General features: G+C 41.0%; 1 protein-coding gene across 2 annotated transcripts; it reads right to left on the reverse strand.

Moving 5' to 3' along the window:
* Positions 1-285: 285 nt before the first annotated feature.
* Positions 286-16,922, reverse strand: LOC135519295 (sterile alpha motif domain-containing protein 9-like). Of its 2 annotated transcripts, none has more exons than XM_064944443.1 (4): positions 16,616-16,922; positions 5,598-5,624; positions 5,384-5,466; positions 286-5,126 (listed from the first exon to the last, which is right to left on the reverse strand). In XM_064944443.1, the coding sequence occupies exons 3-4, from the start codon at positions 5,417-5,419 to the stop codon at positions 585-587; spliced, it is 4,578 nt and encodes a 1,525-aa protein (XP_064800515.1). In that variant the 5' UTR covers positions 5,420-5,466; positions 5,598-5,624; positions 16,616-16,922; the 3' UTR covers positions 286-584. The 2 variants fall into 2 exon arrangements, with proteins under 2 accessions (XP_064800515.1, XP_064800514.1); XM_064944442.1 differs by having other exon boundaries at positions 5,572-5,624.
* Between the last annotated feature and the right edge of the window lie 243 nt (positions 16,923-17,165).

Consider the following 17,165-nt stretch of genomic DNA (forward strand, 5'->3'; position numbering starts at 1 on the left):
AGTGAAGGAAAAGCAGCCAACAAGTGCTCAGCATATGTGGGAACTCCTTCAAGACTGTTGGAAAAGCATTCCAGATGAAGCTGGTTGAGATAATGCCAAGAGTGTGCAAAGCTGTCATCAAGTTGAAGGGTGGCTATTTTAAGAATCTCAAATATAAAATATATTTTAATTTGTTTAACACTTTTTTGGTTACTGCATGATTCCATATGTGTTATTTCATAGTTTTGATGTCTTTACTATTATTCTACAATGTAGAAAATAGTAAAAATAAAGAAAAACCCTTGAATGAGTAGGTGTTCTAAAACTTTTGACCGGTAGTGTACATTAGTAGTGTACATTTAGTCATTTAACAGACAGTTAGTGCATTCATCTTAAAATAGCTACATGGAACAGCCTCATATCACAGTCATAGTTAGCTACTTTGAGGAAAAATGTACTATCAGCAAAGTCAGAGCTAAACGGGTAAAAGGGGGGGGATAAAGTGTGAGTGTCAGTTAATGTTAACAGTAGGTTTATAATAGGATTCAATGTTGACCAATTTTTAACACTGGCCGGGATTGCATCGGTTACGCTGTTCTATATGTTCAATATATGTCAAAAGCCAGTGGGCCCTTCATTGAGAAACCAATGACAAAAGACACATTTTCTCCCTCGATTTTTCCACAAAGCTGGCTTTTGAACATTGGAATGACTTCGATCTTTGAGCCTGTGTTGCAGGTAACTGCTAAAATTAATTTTCTTTGTACCCATCCTGTCACCCTGCAAAGGAGCTCCTTGACCCTCTCATGCTTCCATATTTTGCCATTTTCCCAGAGCGAAGCAAAGTTTTCTTGTGGGCTTACACACCTCTCAAGTTCTCCAAGGTGGATAAGATGGCCATAGCCCTGTTTCTTCCCCAAGAAGAAATGGACAACAGGCGACTTTCCATTCAACACAGATTTCATCTCGTTCCAGAATGATGTCCTCATCTGTGACACATAGCTTCCCACCTTCTGAGACTCCACAGTTTGTGACATAAAGATCTGTTGTGGCCACAGCAGAGCTACAGCAATGAAGTGCAATGCCAAGGTCTCACCATATGGGATTTGACCTTGAAGAACTTGGCAAAGAAGATCAATGATGATCTTATACGGGCGAAGGTGTTGAGATTCAGGTTTGACACAGCTTAGCACAACATTGGCATAGATGAAATTGACCATTTCTCTCACGCTCCTTTCAGGAGTTTTACTCAGAATGAAGTCATACTGCCGGACTATCTTTACCATCATGTCAGTTGGGGTAACACTAGAGAGACAATTTAGAATCCCAGAGTAAGTATCAGCTTTTCTCATCTCCAGAAATTGCCTTGCCTTGTGAATTTGGAGCATGGTGCTCAGGTTCTTGTTTTTCATTAATTCTGTGGAATCTGTCTTGCAAAAGAGGTCACTGTATTGATAAAAGCACCGGAAGAGCTCCTGTCGAGTTCTTTCCTCTCGACTGTCTTTCAGGGTGAACCTGGGACCCAAATTGACATGAAAGCTGTCAAGAAAATCAAAATGCCTCTTCATGTTATGTCTGAGGTTGTACAAAAGATCTTCAAATTCACGGAGAATGCAGTAATACAAGACATGTTTGTGATGTTTGGAATCATTCCTCGCAACATCTTGGATTGTAAATCTGCCAGACAGAACTTCACTCAGAATATTATGATGGCAATTGCCTGAAGAAAACACTGGACATTTTTCCAGTATTTCAATGATGATGACTGCAACCTGAATTTCTCCAAGGCACCCTGCAGTGTTGAAAGGGCTGTTGTCTCTCTTGTTTTGTACTCTCAGAGTAGCCTCCTTTTTTGCAATTTCCTGTGTATCCCTGAAGGCCTCTGTTGCTGACTGGGCCATTCTAAGATAGCCCTTGAGCCTTTCAGGTCTTATGGGCTCTTCTTTGTCACTTTGTATTTCACTCTTTAGCTCATGCTTGATCACTTGTGCAGATGTGTCAGAAATGTAGGAGTTATCTCTGGAAAGATCTTTCGCATTCTTTGCCCAGTCCTTTGCCTCCCTGAAATCCCTTTTCTTCAGGTATTGGTATCTGGCAAGAAGCTGAGAGATGACAGCATCTTTTTCAAAGCGCTTGGCTGCATTGAATAGAACATTTTCTTCAACACCTGGTGTCTCCTTTGCAATATCCTGGATGAGAGGTGAAAACTGAGAATCTTCACTCTTGACTGAGTGATGTCTTTTCACTAACATGGTGTGAACATCCTTCATGAGTTTATATTTGCCCTGTATGCACTCATAAAGCTTGTCTGTGGTGAGTAGTAGATCAGTGATCTCAGCTTTGGTTACACTGTATGTGGTTGTAAGCTCCTTCAAACAGTGCACGGCCATGCTTGAGTGGATCATTCTCACTGCCTCGAATACAACCTCAGCCTCCTCTGTGCAGCAGGTCACTAGAGTGGAAAACTTCCCAAATCCAGCCTTAACATCAGAGGACCCACTATATGGCTTGGTCTGGAGGCCAAGAAACTCTTCACAGAGAGAGACTGAGAGTGTTGCACCCTTGCAGTAGACATTCAACAAGACCAGAACAGCAATGAGTTGTGCATGTTTGTGATTTATGTTGAAGCTCTTTAGGGTGTTGCGAGCCACACCCTGTATATACTCGGGTGAAAAGTTCTTCTTCATGATCATGAAAGCGTAGAATGTGTCTGCATTCTTGTAGGTCTTCTCAATCTCCTCCAGTTTTTTTTCGAACTGCCTCTGTTCCATTTCAGAGAGGTTATTGCCAATGAACACAGTGTCTTCAGTTGATTCAGTCTTCTCCCAAGACTCAGCCCTCATGCAATTGAGTAGAATGACCTGCGGGGACCTAGATCCAATGTCCTTCTTGACACATTCCTTCTCAATGAGCTGCTGCAAATCATATGCATCATCCATCTCCTCAAAGTCATCTAGCATGAGCAACACAGGAATCCGGGACGATTGTTCTGTTGTCTCATACATCAGTAGCTTGACCACCTGCTCGGCAACAACAACATGATCCGCGGTTCTGTCCCTCAGAACAGCACAACGGAACTTGTCTTTCAGTGCCCATAATATATGCATGGCTAGTGTAGTTCCACCACATCCTGGGACATGCAAAAGTTTGAAGGACACACAAGCTTTTCTCAAAGAGCTCAAAGCTGGTAGGACAGTGTTCATGATGAAGTCAAACTTGTCCCGTTTGATGAATGGCATGGATCCTGGCTGCTCAGAGAAATAGAAGTTCCACCATAACACCTTTCCTCCTTTGTAGAACTTCTCCTGTATGATGGCCTTGTCTTCATTTCCTCCCTCACACTGATTCACACACAGAACATTCAGGATGTCTAGGCTGCCCTCTTCTTTCTTTGTTAACATCACTTTGCTGCCTCCTCCACAGGGTAGGAAACGGCTGGATTTCCGGTTGTCTGACCACAGGCTGAGGACGGTGCCGTTAACTTCAGCAAAACTGAGCTCATAGATTGATCTTGCTTTAATGTCTAATCCATAGCGGGATTCAATCAGGTCCCTCCAGCAGGTGAATGCTTCTTCATTTTCACAGATGCAAAGTATTTGCTCTGTTCCTCTGAGCTCCTGCCAGAATGTGCTGAAGGTCTCAAGCAGAGGGTCCATTTTCTCACTCACAGTAGACAGCAATATAAAAATAACCAGGAATCTCTTGTGTGGTAGCACATCTTTCCGACACAGAAATGAAATCACATTTCGTACAGACGCTCCTTTCTCTATTAACCAGTCATCTACATCTGAGGGTCTCTCTCTTTCGATACCCCCATTGCAGAGGATCCAGCTGGTGTTTCGAGTCAGTTTTAGCTTGCTAGCAATGTCCTCGACAGCCTCTGTGATTTTATATTGTACTGGCAAGTGGATATTTATTGTACTCTGGTCTTCAAAGTGCTTAATCAATCCATGTTTTGCCGACTCAGGGTCAAAGTCCAAAACAGCAGTTGGGTTTAGTTCAGGAATAAATCCCAGGGATTCCAATTGAACGAAGTGTGATTTGTTTGTCACTATCAAATACCGCTCGAAGTGGGACTTGTCTAAGGATTGGGATCCACCTGTTATCATTTCACTTAGTCTGGAGCCCTGGACACTACTTTTAACCACACTAAGGCGATTTTCCTCCGCTTGTTTTCTTAGCAGTGACAGCTGTGGCACATCGTCAAGAAACCTATTGTATTCTTCCTTTGGCTTGGCAAAAGTGGTTAGTGCAAGGAGATCCCTGCTGCTGCTGTGATCACGAATGAAGAAGAGTTTTTTCTCCTCTTTCTCTGTTTCTTTGCTTTTGGACTTCCTCTTTGATTTCCTTGTATCCAAGCGGAAAACGTGATAGAAGTTCTCTTGACAGATCACAAAGTCTGGCACGATGTCCACTTCTATCACATACTTCTCTGAGGATGTCATATCAGGATTGAGAACCTCAACAAATCGAGGTGGTTTGATGCACATCTTGGCTGTCTGGATATGTCTATACTCAAAATGACCCTCAATGGCTTGTGGCAGAGCATTGACATATGCCTCTTTGTCCGGGACGCTAACTCCCAAAACTTGCCCATGAACAAAGTCTGGCTTGTCACCAATTCCAAAATGTATGGTGCCATTAGTGCGGCTATTCATGCAGGCTGCTGCAAATCGAATAACCTCATCAGTGAACTTTTCCATTTTGCTCTCCACAGCTGCCTCTGACATATGGATGTATCCTTTATATTCATGACAGGGTTCGATATAGTCTGATGCACCGGATTCTGTTACATCAAGAACGCTGTTCGCCTTGTATCTGCAGGCATCATGGTGTCGATGAAAAGGGTACGGCTTGCACGGTCTCCCAGACTGATTTGTTGTTGGGCTACTCAACTGCTCTTTCTTAAATTTCAAATGTTCATCCCTCTTGTGAATGATCAACTTTGCAGGCCCCAGTGTGACACCCACCTCTAGTAAATCAGATTTTTCTAAAAGTAAAAGACTGGGCCCATTAATGTTCTGCTGAAGCAAGATATTTGCAGATTCACCATCCACACAAGCCTTGTTGAGAGCCCATTGTTTCACGTGATGTTTATTCCAATCCTTAATCTCATCTGGCAGGTCAGTTGGTTTGTCATCTTCATTCTGAAATAAAATAGTCAAATTTCAATCAAATGTATAAGCCACTGTATATGTATGTTAACAATAAGATTATTGACAGCTGATTTAACAGTGTTTTATCCCATCTAAAGTTTTGACCACAAGCAGAACATAACCGATGTGTATACTGTATAAACCAAGCAGAAAAAAAATTGAAAGACAACCCCAGATTCTGAATGTAGTTTTGGTCTTTCTGAAAAAACAGCATATTGTGGAGAGATTATTTATTATTTGTTATATACCTTGATTTCGACTTGTTCAGCCATTCTGAAATCCATTGAATCCTTTTCACTGAAGTGGTTCTTCAGTCAAACTTATAGAGAAGCTGAAAAAATATTGTGACATTATATTCCATTACATGAAATTCAGTATAGTCACCCATTGAATAGGCCAGAGAGATTCAGAATTAAACCAACAAAACTTGATTTACCCAATTTCTTTCTGTCTTCACCATACCTGCATAAAGGCTGTGCTACCGTGTTGCTGTAAACATAAAACAAGGAGGGAAAGAATATATTATCGTGAAACTGTAAAAGGATACCATCACAAACATTGTAACTAAGGTGGTGCACACTTGCTGATCCAATCACTTCCAAATTCGTTTTGAATAATGCCCGAGGCACAAACAGTTTCAATGAACAGATAAAATCACGAGGTCAAACAAAGTTAAATGAAACAATTCCGTTTTGATTCAGGCTCTGAATGTAGGCCAACTAGCAGCTACTCTGTATAAGACAAGATGTAGCCGTGGTCTGCAAATCCCAAAAGCAGGGAGCTGGGTGTCTAAGAAAAAAAAACAAAATGGTACAAATATGCAGTTGTAATGATCCCAAAGAAACAAATAATGAATACCTAATGCTGTTCAATGGTCATTTCAATTAATTATGTCATTTTGGGGGGGATAATGACAGTGACTTTTTATAAGGACATTCTACTCCAAAATGAATTAAAATAAAATGATGCTGACATCTTAAACATAAAATGCTCCCAATAACATATTTGTCAATAATATCAGGCAGGACCCTATGATCACTTGGCTACATAGCTGATGCCTGCTGGACTGTTCATCAATCACGGTACTCCATTCTGTTTATTTGTCAGCCCCAGTGATAGAGAACATTATGGTTGACATGACTAATTATGTATACATTCCAATCAGAACTGACTAGTCAAAATGCTATAATGTACTGTACATGTGAATTTTCTCTCTTGCTCCCATTCCCAATTGTATATAATGTAGTCAGGAGTTAGGTAACAATGAAGGTCTGTTCCTTAGTTCATTCAGTTGTACAATCTCTAGGTGGTGGGAACGGCCCATCTCCAGACTGTCTAGAATGTTGATTTATACTGACTGGCCTTGACTTCGTGCTGATAACGCGAAGGCTCCAGAGCTAGAGGGCCCCTCTACTTGTGAAATAGATAGAACGTTTAGAAAACGCTGACGTCATTTTCAGTTTATAACCTGTAGAAATATATGTATGCGGTTAGTACTCTCTGGAATTAAACGCTCTTTACCTGGCTTTTAAGACTGGTCTCAATCTACTTCATGCATAATTAATGAACTTACAATTCATTAATGAATTAGAAATGAGTGCTAATTGGTTTTGGCAATTAAAACATAAAGGAATTTAGAATTCCTCTATCACCCAGCCGCAAACTCAGGCTCTGTGTGTAGTTAACCGACCCTCTCTGCCCAATCATCACCATTTTACCTGTTGTTGTTGTTTTAGCTGATTAGCTGTTGTTGTCTCACCCGTTGTTGTCTTAGCTAACTCTCCCAATCAACACCTGTGATTACTTTATGCCTCGCTGTATGTCTCTCTCAAACGTCAATATGCCTTGTATACTGTTGTTTAGGTTAATTATTATTGTTTTAGTTTACAATGGAGACCCTAGTTCCACTCATCATACCTCTGATACCTCCTTTGTCCCAACTCCCACACATGCGGTGACCTCACCCATTATAACCAGCATGTCCAGAGATACAACCTCTCTTAACATCACTCAGAGCCTGGGCTTATCTCCGCTGTAAACGCACCCCACCATACCCGTCTGCACATTATGCCCTGAATATATTCTACCACGCCTAGAAATCGCTCCTTTTATTCTTTGTCCCCAATGCTCTAGGCAACCAGTTTTGATAGCCTTTAGCTGTACCCTCATCCTACTCTTCCTCTGTTCCTCGGATGATGTGGAGGTAAACCCAGGCCCTGCGTGTCCCCAGGCACCCTCATTTGTTGACTTCTGTGATCGAAAAAGCCTTGGTTTCATGCATGTCAACATCAGAAGCCTCCTACCTAAGTTTGTTTTACTCACTGCTTTAGCACACTCCGCCAACCCTGATGTCCTTGCCGTGTCTGAATCCTGGCTTAGGAAGGCCACCAAAAATTCTGAGATTTGCATACCCAACTATAACATTTTTCATCAAAATAGAACTGCCAAAGGGGGAGGAGTTGCAATCTATTGTAGAGATAGCCTGCAAAGTTCTGTCATACTTTCCAGGTCTATACCCAAACAGTTTGAACTTCTAATTTTTTTAAATGAATCTCTCCAGAAATACGTCTCTCACTGTTGCCGCCTGCTATCAACCCCCCTCCACTCCCAGCTGTGCCCTGGACACCATTTGTGAATTGATCGCCCTCCATCGAGCTTCAGAATTCATTCTGTTAGGTGACCGAAACTGGGATATGCTTAACACCCCGGCAGTCCTACAATCTAAGCTTGATGCCCTCAATCTCACACAAATCATCAAGGAACCCACCAGGTCCAATCCTAAATCCGTAAACATGGGCACCCTCATAGATATCATCCTAACCAACTTGCCCTCTAAATATACCTCTGTTGTTTTCAATCAAGATCTCAGCGATCACTGCCTCATTGCCTGCATCCATAACGGGTCTGCAGTCAAACGGCCACCCCTCATCACTATCAAGCGCTCACTAAAACACTTATGCGAGCAGGCCTTTCTAATCGACCTGGCCCGGGTATCCTGGAAGGATATTGACCTCATCATGTCAATTGAGGATGCCTGGTAATTCTTTAAAAGTAATTCCCTCACCATCTTAGATAAGCATGCCCCATTCAAAAAATGCAGAACTAAGAACAGATATAGCCCTTAGTTCACTCCAGACCTGACTGCCCTTGACCAGCACAAAAACATCCTGTGACGGACTGCAATAGCATTGAATAGTCCCCGCGATATGCAACTGTTCAGGGAAGTCAGGAACCAATACACGCAGTCAGTCAGGAAAGCAAAGGCTAGCTTTTTCAATCAGAAATTTGCATCCTGTAGCTCTAACTATAAAAAGTTTTGGGACACTGTAAAGCCCATGGAGAACAAGAGCACCTCCTCCCAGCTGCCCACTGCACTGAGGCTAGGTAACACAGTCACCACCGATAATTCCATGAAAGTCAAAACGTTCAATAAGCATTTCTCAACGACTGGCCATGCCTTCCTCCTGGCTACTCCAACCCCGGCCAACAACTCCAACTCCAACCCCGGCCAACAGCCCCCCCTCGGACAAAACCTGGACCCGTACAAATCAGCTGGGCTAGACAATCTGGACCCTCTCTTTCTAAAACTATCCGCCGCCATTGTTGCAACCCCTATTACCAGCCTGTTCAACCTTTCTTTCGTATCGTCCGAGATCCCTAAAGATTGGAAAGCTGCCGCGGTCACCCCCCTCTTCAAAGGGGGTGACACCCTAGACCCAAATTGTTACAGACCTATATCCTGCCCTGCCTATCTAAAGTCTTCAAAAGCCAAGTTAATAAACAGATCACTGACCATTTCAAATCCCACTGTACCTTCTCCGCTGTGCAATCCGGTTTCCGAGCCGGTCGCGAGTGCACCTCAGCCACGCTCAAGGTACTAAACAATATCATAACCGTCATCGATAAAAGACAGTACTGTGCAGCAGTCTTCATCGACCTGGCCAAGGCTTTCACCTCTGTCAATCACCGTATTCCAGACTCAATAGCCTTGGTTTTTCTAATGACTGCCTCGCTTGGTTCACCAACTACTTTGCAGACAGAGTTCACTGTGTCAAATCGGAGGGCCTGTTGTCCAGACCTCTGGCAGTCTCTATGGGGGTACCACAGTGTTCAATTCTCGGGCCGACTCTTTTCTCTGTATATATCAATGATGACGCTCTTGCTGCGGGCGATTCCATGATCCACCTCTACGCAGACGGCACCATTCTGTATACTTCTGGCCCTTCCTTGGACACTGTGCTAACTAACCTCCAAACGAGCTTCAATGCCATACAACACTCCTTCCGTGGCCTCCAACTGCTCTTCAATGCTAGTAAAACCAAATGCATGCTTTTCAACTGTTCGATGCCCACACCCGCCCACCCGACTAGCATCACCACCCTGGACGGTTCCGACCTAGAATATGTGGACAACTATAAATACCTAGGTGTCTGGTTAGACTGCAAACTCTCCTTCCAGACTCATATTAAACATCTCCAATCCAAAATCAAATCTAGGATCAGATTCCTATTTCGCAACAAAGCCTCCTTCACTCACGCCGCCAAACTTACCCTAGTAAAACGGACTATCCTACCGATCCTCGACTTCGGTAATGTCATCTACAAAATAGCTTCCAATACTCTACTCAGCAAAATGGATGCAGTCTATCACAGTGCCATCAATTTTGTTACCAAATCCCCTTATACCACCCACCACTGCGACCTGTATGCTCTAACCGGCTGGCCCTCGCTACATATTCATCGCCAGACCCACTGGCTCCAGGTCATCTATAAGTCTATGCTAGGTAAAGCTCCGCCTTATCTCAGTTCACTGGTCAATAACAACACCCACTCGTAGCACACGTTCCAGCAGGTATATCTCACTGATCATCCCCAAAGCCAACACCTCATTTGGCCACCTTTCCTTCCAGGTCTCTGCTGCCAGTGACTGGAACGAATTGCAAAAATCGCTGAAGTTGGACAATTTTATTTCCCTCACTAACTTTAAACATCAGCTATCTGGGCAGCTAACCGATCGCTGCAGCTGTACATAGTTCATCTGTAAATAGCCCACCCAATCTACCTACCTCATCCCCATACTGTTTTTATTTTATTTACTTTTCTGCTCTTTTGCACACCAGTATCTCTACTTGCACATCATCATCTGCTCATTTATCACTCCAGTGTTAATCTGCTAAATTGTAATTATTCGCTCCTTTGGCCTACTTATTGCCTACATCCTCATACCTTTTGCACACACTGTATATAGACTTTATTTTTTTCGACTGTGTCATTGACTTGTTTATTGTGCTATTGGCTTGTTTATAGTTTACTCCATGTGTAACTCTGTGTTGTTGTCTGTGTCACGCTGCTTTGCTTTATCTTGGCTAGGTCGCAGTTGTAAATGAGAACTTGTTCTCAACTAACCTACCTGGTTAAATAAAGGTGAAATAAAATAAAAAAAATAAAAAAGGTGTGCTATTTAGCAATAAGCATTATCACCTGATGCAGCACAGCAGCTATAAATAAATAGGCTGGGGGTTTCCCATCTACATTTACTGGATTGGGCTAATCAATAGCTAGATCACAAACTCTAAAGTCTAAACATAAGTTAGCAACATATTGATGACTTGAATGTCCAAAAGAAATGTTCCACTGGCATTCAGCCAACCAAGGATTATGTACTGTGAATATAATGTAGGCTACACTTAGCCCTGGATACATAGCCTCAGTCTTCCCTATGCATTCAACACCATTGGCAATCGCTAAAGCGCATAATTCAATTGAGATTTTTTGTCACTGGCATACACACAATAATCCCATACTGTCAAAGTGGAATTATGTTTTTCGAAATGTTTTAAAATGAAAAGCTGAAATGTCTTGAGTCAATAAACATTCCACCCTCTTTTTTTATAGCAATACTACGATCAGGAGTAAAAATGTGCTTAACAAGTCAACTAATAAGTTGCATGGACTCTGTGTGCAATAATAGCACTTACACTAGAACCACCTGGCCTTTTAGCCTATTAGTGCCCGCTAGAGAACGTTGAGAAGGTTGCCAGGTGTCCCATTTAGCATACGCGTCAGATGCATACCAACCTGCAAGGTACGCAAACATAAGCACCAAGACTTGATAAATAGTGAATAAACAATTAATTATAAAACATGAATTTCATGAAGAAATATTGGTCTAAATATATCAATGTAAAAATATAACAATAGTTATTGTTTTTAGATAGAGTCAAGGATATGTTTGTATAATTCTACAACGTTCTAGTGAAAAAAGTCCTAATTTTCCACACTTCCAGTCAATGACACATCAACATTATAAGTCTAAAAATAACATTTCATATATGCTATTGAAATAATAATTATTTGGTTGTCTTAATAAAGGTCTCAGGTAACATTAGAAAACTAAAAAACAATTATTTCAAAGAACATAATAGCATTTTCATTAGTTTATGTTACTCTAGACCCCTCAAACTCAACTCTGGACCTCAACTCTGGCCTGTGTTTTTTTATTGTTCCCCTATAATCAGGGACTGATTTAGACATGGGACACCAGGGGTGTGCAATTCATTATCAGGTAAGAGCAGAACACCAGCAGGCTCCGGGCCATCATAGGGAAAGAGTTGAATACCCCTGCTCTGGGCTATAAATTTGCTTTGGCAGGTTTAAAGCAAACATTGTGGAAATAAGAAAATGTATTTAAAAGATAACAGAATGGAGAATTGTACGTTTATTATGTTACTAGTCTGCTTAGCAGCCAGCGCATTGCTGCCACTGCTAGTGGTCAAGTAATGAAAGCATGGACAGCACAGATATTCTTGGAAAAAGTAACATTTGAAAATAGAGCTGCATCTCTTGAATTTTGAAAGCTACTTGACAAAGGTAAGTGTCATAGAAACTGCAGAATATGCTCTTTCTGATACTACATAGAAATCAAAATGTTTTACCTGCATGTGACTGAAGGAGGATTTGATAAAGTAATGCTCCTTTCCCTGCATCTGTCAAATAAGATCTCTTCATGTATAATTTGACAACTGATAATAATGTCCCTCATCAGACTACTGTCAATTTAATCGTGTCTATACGCTAACTCTTATTATTATAAGAGAAATGAGTTTCGGTACATTTTAGTTGTAGTTTTGATGGGTCTGGCTGACTGGCATCAATTGTTTCCCCTTGCTCATCAACTTGCATTATTCTAAAGGCCTACTGCAACAGGTAGCATGTTTTCATTTCCCTTACAATATATCTAATTAGTAAAAGCATTATAGTAAATAAAAGTCATTACCATTCTCTTTAAAGTAAAACGAAAAATTATCAATCTGCAAGGCGCACGGTTAAATTATTTGCTATAAACATGAGCACCAAAGCTGATAAATAGGCCTAACACAAACTAATCATTACACTATTGTCTTTCTAAATTAAATTAACCTCTTCACCCTTCTTATCATTCAGTAAGGCCTTAATTTAAATTAAATTGTGAAGTAACGTGCACAATTAACACCCATTCATTAATTTGTCATTCATTCAGCGAGGAGAGAGATACACATTAGCACCTGGCTGGGTATCAATGTCCTACACTGCATCGTCTTGGCGGGTTAGGTTCAGAATAGGTGTGGAAAAAAAGTTTTCTGTTTGTGATATAAAAATTCTGACAAACGGGCAATGTAAAACTCAAACATTTAGGAAAAGTCAGGGAAGGAGCAGGCTACGGCTTTTTGTGTGTGTGAGTGTGTGTGTGTGTGTGTGTGAGTGTGTGTGCGTGTGTGTGTGAGTGTGTGTGTGGAGGGGGGGTATTTACAAAATCAAACATCAGTGGCCGTTAGCCTAATACCCTGACTACACCGCTCGCGCACGTGGCTGCAAAATAAATGTCGCAATTTATGTTATTCAATCATTGCACCTACACTCCTCACGTGGGTCTTACAAGGCGTTCTACATGATTTTTGAGTGATTACCTCATCTCTGTTGCCGACACACAATTATCTGTAAAGGTCCCTCAGCCGAGCAATGAATTTCAAACACAGATTTAACACACTGCTAAACACTACAAAGATACAAGCATCCTTCCTAACTCAGTTGCCGGAGAGGAAGGAAACCACTCAGGGATTTCACCATGAGGCAAATTGTGACTTTAAAACTGTTACAGAGTTTAATGGCTGTGATAGAAGAAAACTGAGGATGGATCAAAAACATTGTAGTTACTCCACAATACTAACTTAATAGACCGAGGGAAAAGAAGGATGCCTGCAGAAAATAACAAAACATGTATCCTGTTTGCTTGGGCGAAATCCAATACCACGTTTTATTGAGTACCACTCTCCATATTTTCAAGCATAGTGGTGGCTGCATCATGCTTTGAGTATGCTTGTAATTGTGAAGGACCGGTGAGTTTTCATGATAAAAAATAAACGGAATGGAGCTAAGTACAGGCAAAATCCTAGAGAAAACTCTGGTTCAGTCTGCTTTCCACCAGACACTGGGAGATCAATTCACATTTCAGTAGGACAATTTACCTAAAACACAAGGCCAAATCTACACTGGAGTTGCTTACCAAGAAGACAGTGAATGTTCCTGAGTGGCCGAGTTACAGTTTTGACTTCAATAAAATTTCAAACGTTTCTAAAAACGGGTGAGAAAAAATCTAATCCATTTTGGATTCAGGATGTAACACAACAAAATGTGGAATAAGTCAAGGAGTATGAATACTTCCTGAAGGCACTGTATGTAGAAACTGTTTTTGTTGTATAGCACACTGTATTACTTATACAACTAATACAAGGACATGTTACGTAGCTAGGAGTGGTGGGTGCGAAGTCAGGAACAGAAAGCAGAGGGCTTTTTGGTTTGCCGTATTTATTCCGGTAAGAATAAGGTCATGCCTACAACTCGGGGTCTCAATTTACTGTTGAGAGTTAGAGTAGTAGAATACACATGGTGCAAGTTTGCAATTTGGTTGTGAATCAGCAGGTTTCCTCATGTTATGTCAGTCGCTGACAGTCCCTCGATAAGCCACGTCAGCTTACAAGTGTTTTTATTTTTACTATTTTCTACATTGTAGAATAATAGTGAAGACATCAAAACTATTAAATAACACATATGGAATTATGTCTTAACCAAAAAAGTGTTAAACAAATCAAAATATATTTTATATCTGAGATTATTAAAAGTAGCCACCCTTTGCCTTGATGACAGCTTTGCACACTCTTGGCATTCTTGCAACCAGCTTCATGAGGTATTCACCAGGAATTGATTTCAATTAACAGGTGTGCCTTGTTAAAAGTTAATTTGTGGAATTTCTTTCCTTCTTAATGCATTTGATCCAATCAGTTGTGTTCTGACAAGGTAGGGGTGGTATACAGAAGCCAACCCTATTTGGCTTCTGTAAAAGACCAAGTCCATATTGTAGCCAGAACAGCTAAAATAAGGAAAAAGAAGCAACAGTCCATCATTACTTTAAGACCTGAAGGTCAGTCCATACGGAACATTTCAAGAACTTTGAAAGATGCTTCAAGTGCAGTCGCAAAAACCATCAAGCCCTATGATGAAACTGGCTCTCATGAGGACTGCCACTGGAAGACCCAGAGTTACCTCTGCTGCAGAGGATAAGTTGATTAGAGTTACCACCCTCAGAAATTGCAGCCCAAATAAATGCTTCACAGATTTCAACTAACAAACACAACTCAACATCAACTGTTCAGAGGAGACTGTGTGAGTCAGGCTTTCATGGTCAAATTTCTGCAAAGAAACCGCTACTAAGCGACACCAATAAGAAGAAAATACTTGCTTAGTCCAAGAAACATGAGCAATGGACATTATACAGGTGGAAATCTGTCCTTTGGTCTGATGAGTCCAAATGAGAGATTTTTGGTTCCAACCGCCATGTCTTTGTGAGATGCAGAGTAGATGAATGGATGATCTCTGCCTGTGTGGTTCCCACCATGAAGCATGTAGGAGGAGGTGTGATGGTGCTTTGCTGGTAACACTGTCTGTGATTTATTTTGAATTCAAGGCACACTTAACCAGCATGCCTACCACAGCATTCTGCAGCGATACGCCATCCCATCTGGTTTGCGCTTGGTGGGACTATTGCTTTTTTCCAACAGGATAATGACCCAACACACCTCGAGGCTGTGTAAGGGCTCGAGGAGGAGGTGTGATGGAGTGCTGCATCAAATGACCTAGCCTCCACAATCACCCGATCTCAACCCAATTGAGATGGTTTGGGATGAGTTGGACAGCAGAGTGAAGGAAAAGCAGCAAACAAGTGCTCAGCATATGTGAGATCTCCTTCAAGACTGTTGGAAAGGAAATGACAGGTGAAGCTGGATGAGAATGCCAAAAGTGTGCAAAGCTGTCATCAAGGCAAAGGGTGGCTATTTTGAAGAATCTTAAATATAAAATATATTTTGATTTATTTAACACTTTGTTGGTCACTACATGATTCCATATTTGTTATTTAATAGTTTTGATGTCTTCACTATTATTCTACAATGTTGAAAATAGTAACATTAAAGAAAAACCCTTGAATGAGTAGGTGTGTCCAAACTTTTGACTGGTACTGTATGCAAGATCACGCAGCATGGAGCCAGAGTTGTTAAACTTTGATGGAGATTGCTTGGTGGGTTTGCAGTATTCTGAAGTGTACATGTATGTATTTGCAGAATCAGCAAAGAGTTGTTCAACTTTGATGGAGAATTAACCGTGAAAGAGAACAGTACTGAGTCCTTCATCGATGAGCCATATGAGAGCCGTTACACAAGGTTTTGCACACCAACAAAATCTTGCTTAGGGCCCCAAAAATGCTAGGGGTTGCCCTGCATAGAATGCAACAGGTTGAACAATCTAATTGGTAAACTATTCTACTATGGGGTTGTCTGATTTTGCTGTTGCTTACAGGTGTTGTTGGCTGTGGAAAATTGAATGTGGACAAAAATATTTAATTACATATGCCTACTACCGGGATTCAGCTCCGCCTGGCTTCATTTAATAGCGGGAGTAAACAAGTGGTGGGGTTGCATAAAGCTGAAACACAAATTAAGGGTTATGGCTTTAATTATATAAAATGTAAAAACTCCATGAAGAACCCTCTGTGGAAAGGGTTCTACCTGGAACCAAAAAAGTTTATTCAAAGGGTTCTCCAATGGGGACAGCTGAGGAACCCTTTAAGATTCTAGATAGCACATTTTTTCCCGAGAGTGTAGTGTAACACTTTTCTTGTAGTTTTCGCCCTATATGTTAGGCTACTGTAGTTCAATCTGCAACATGTCCTTGATTTCCATAATACACAAAACTCGGTTCAAACGGACGTTTTAATGTAATTAATAATAATAGGCCTATAGAAATTTGACATCCAGATAATGGATAACCTACGTGCGCGTGCTCGTCGATGTCAAATGAGGATCGATATCAGACTGAACATAAAACATATTTTATGTAAATTATAATTATATTGGATGCTTTCTTATAATGTAAAACGTAATGCAAACTTACCATTCAACATGACATAGTTTGCTGGTCTTTGTGGTGAGAAGAAACGACGGTCTGGTGCTGAAAATATTTTTTTGAAAGGAGAAAGATCTGTAAGGATGCAGAAGACTCAAATAATATCACGGAGAGGGCGGGCTGATGGCAAACATCTGACTTCACTGAATTAGTGTAAACCAATACGAAGTTGTTGTTGACAAATTAAATCTAACACTATTATAGAAATATGAAAGATTTTCAAAGACTTCGTTAATTAAAATTGTTATTTTAAACGATTGTGTGTAATACTGAAACTGCGTGCGGGGGTGGGCTTTAGCGGTCTTCTATGGGCAATCCCTTTTCTCGGTTTCCTCCTTAAACATTCCGAGCATTTCAGTTGAAACGAAACTTCACTTGGGGTGTATCTCAATAGTCCGAAGTGGTCATCTCTCTGTCTTCTCTTTTTCTTCTGTGCTACTGAGTTGAAAGGAGAGGATATGTCCATGATGTATACCTGTACTTTAAGTTAATATTCTTATGTTTTACTATTTCTTATTGTTGTTGTATTGTCGAGATG

This window comes from Oncorhynchus masou, chromosome 29 (assembly GCF_036934945.1).
Source record: "Oncorhynchus masou masou isolate Uvic2021 chromosome 29, UVic_Omas_1.1, whole genome shotgun sequence".
Lineage (NCBI taxonomy): Eukaryota > Metazoa > Chordata > Actinopteri > Salmoniformes > Salmonidae > Oncorhynchus > Oncorhynchus masou.

Excerpts from the sequence above, each read along its gene's own strand:
- LOC135519295 (XM_064944443.1), bottom strand. The coding sequence starts at position 5,419 with ATGGATTTCAGAATGGCTGAACAAGTCGAAATCAAG. Across the intron at positions 5,127-5,383 it reads CTGAACAAGTCGAAATCAAG|AATGAAGATGACAAACCAAC; the intron begins GTATATAACAAA and ends ATTTTATTTCAG.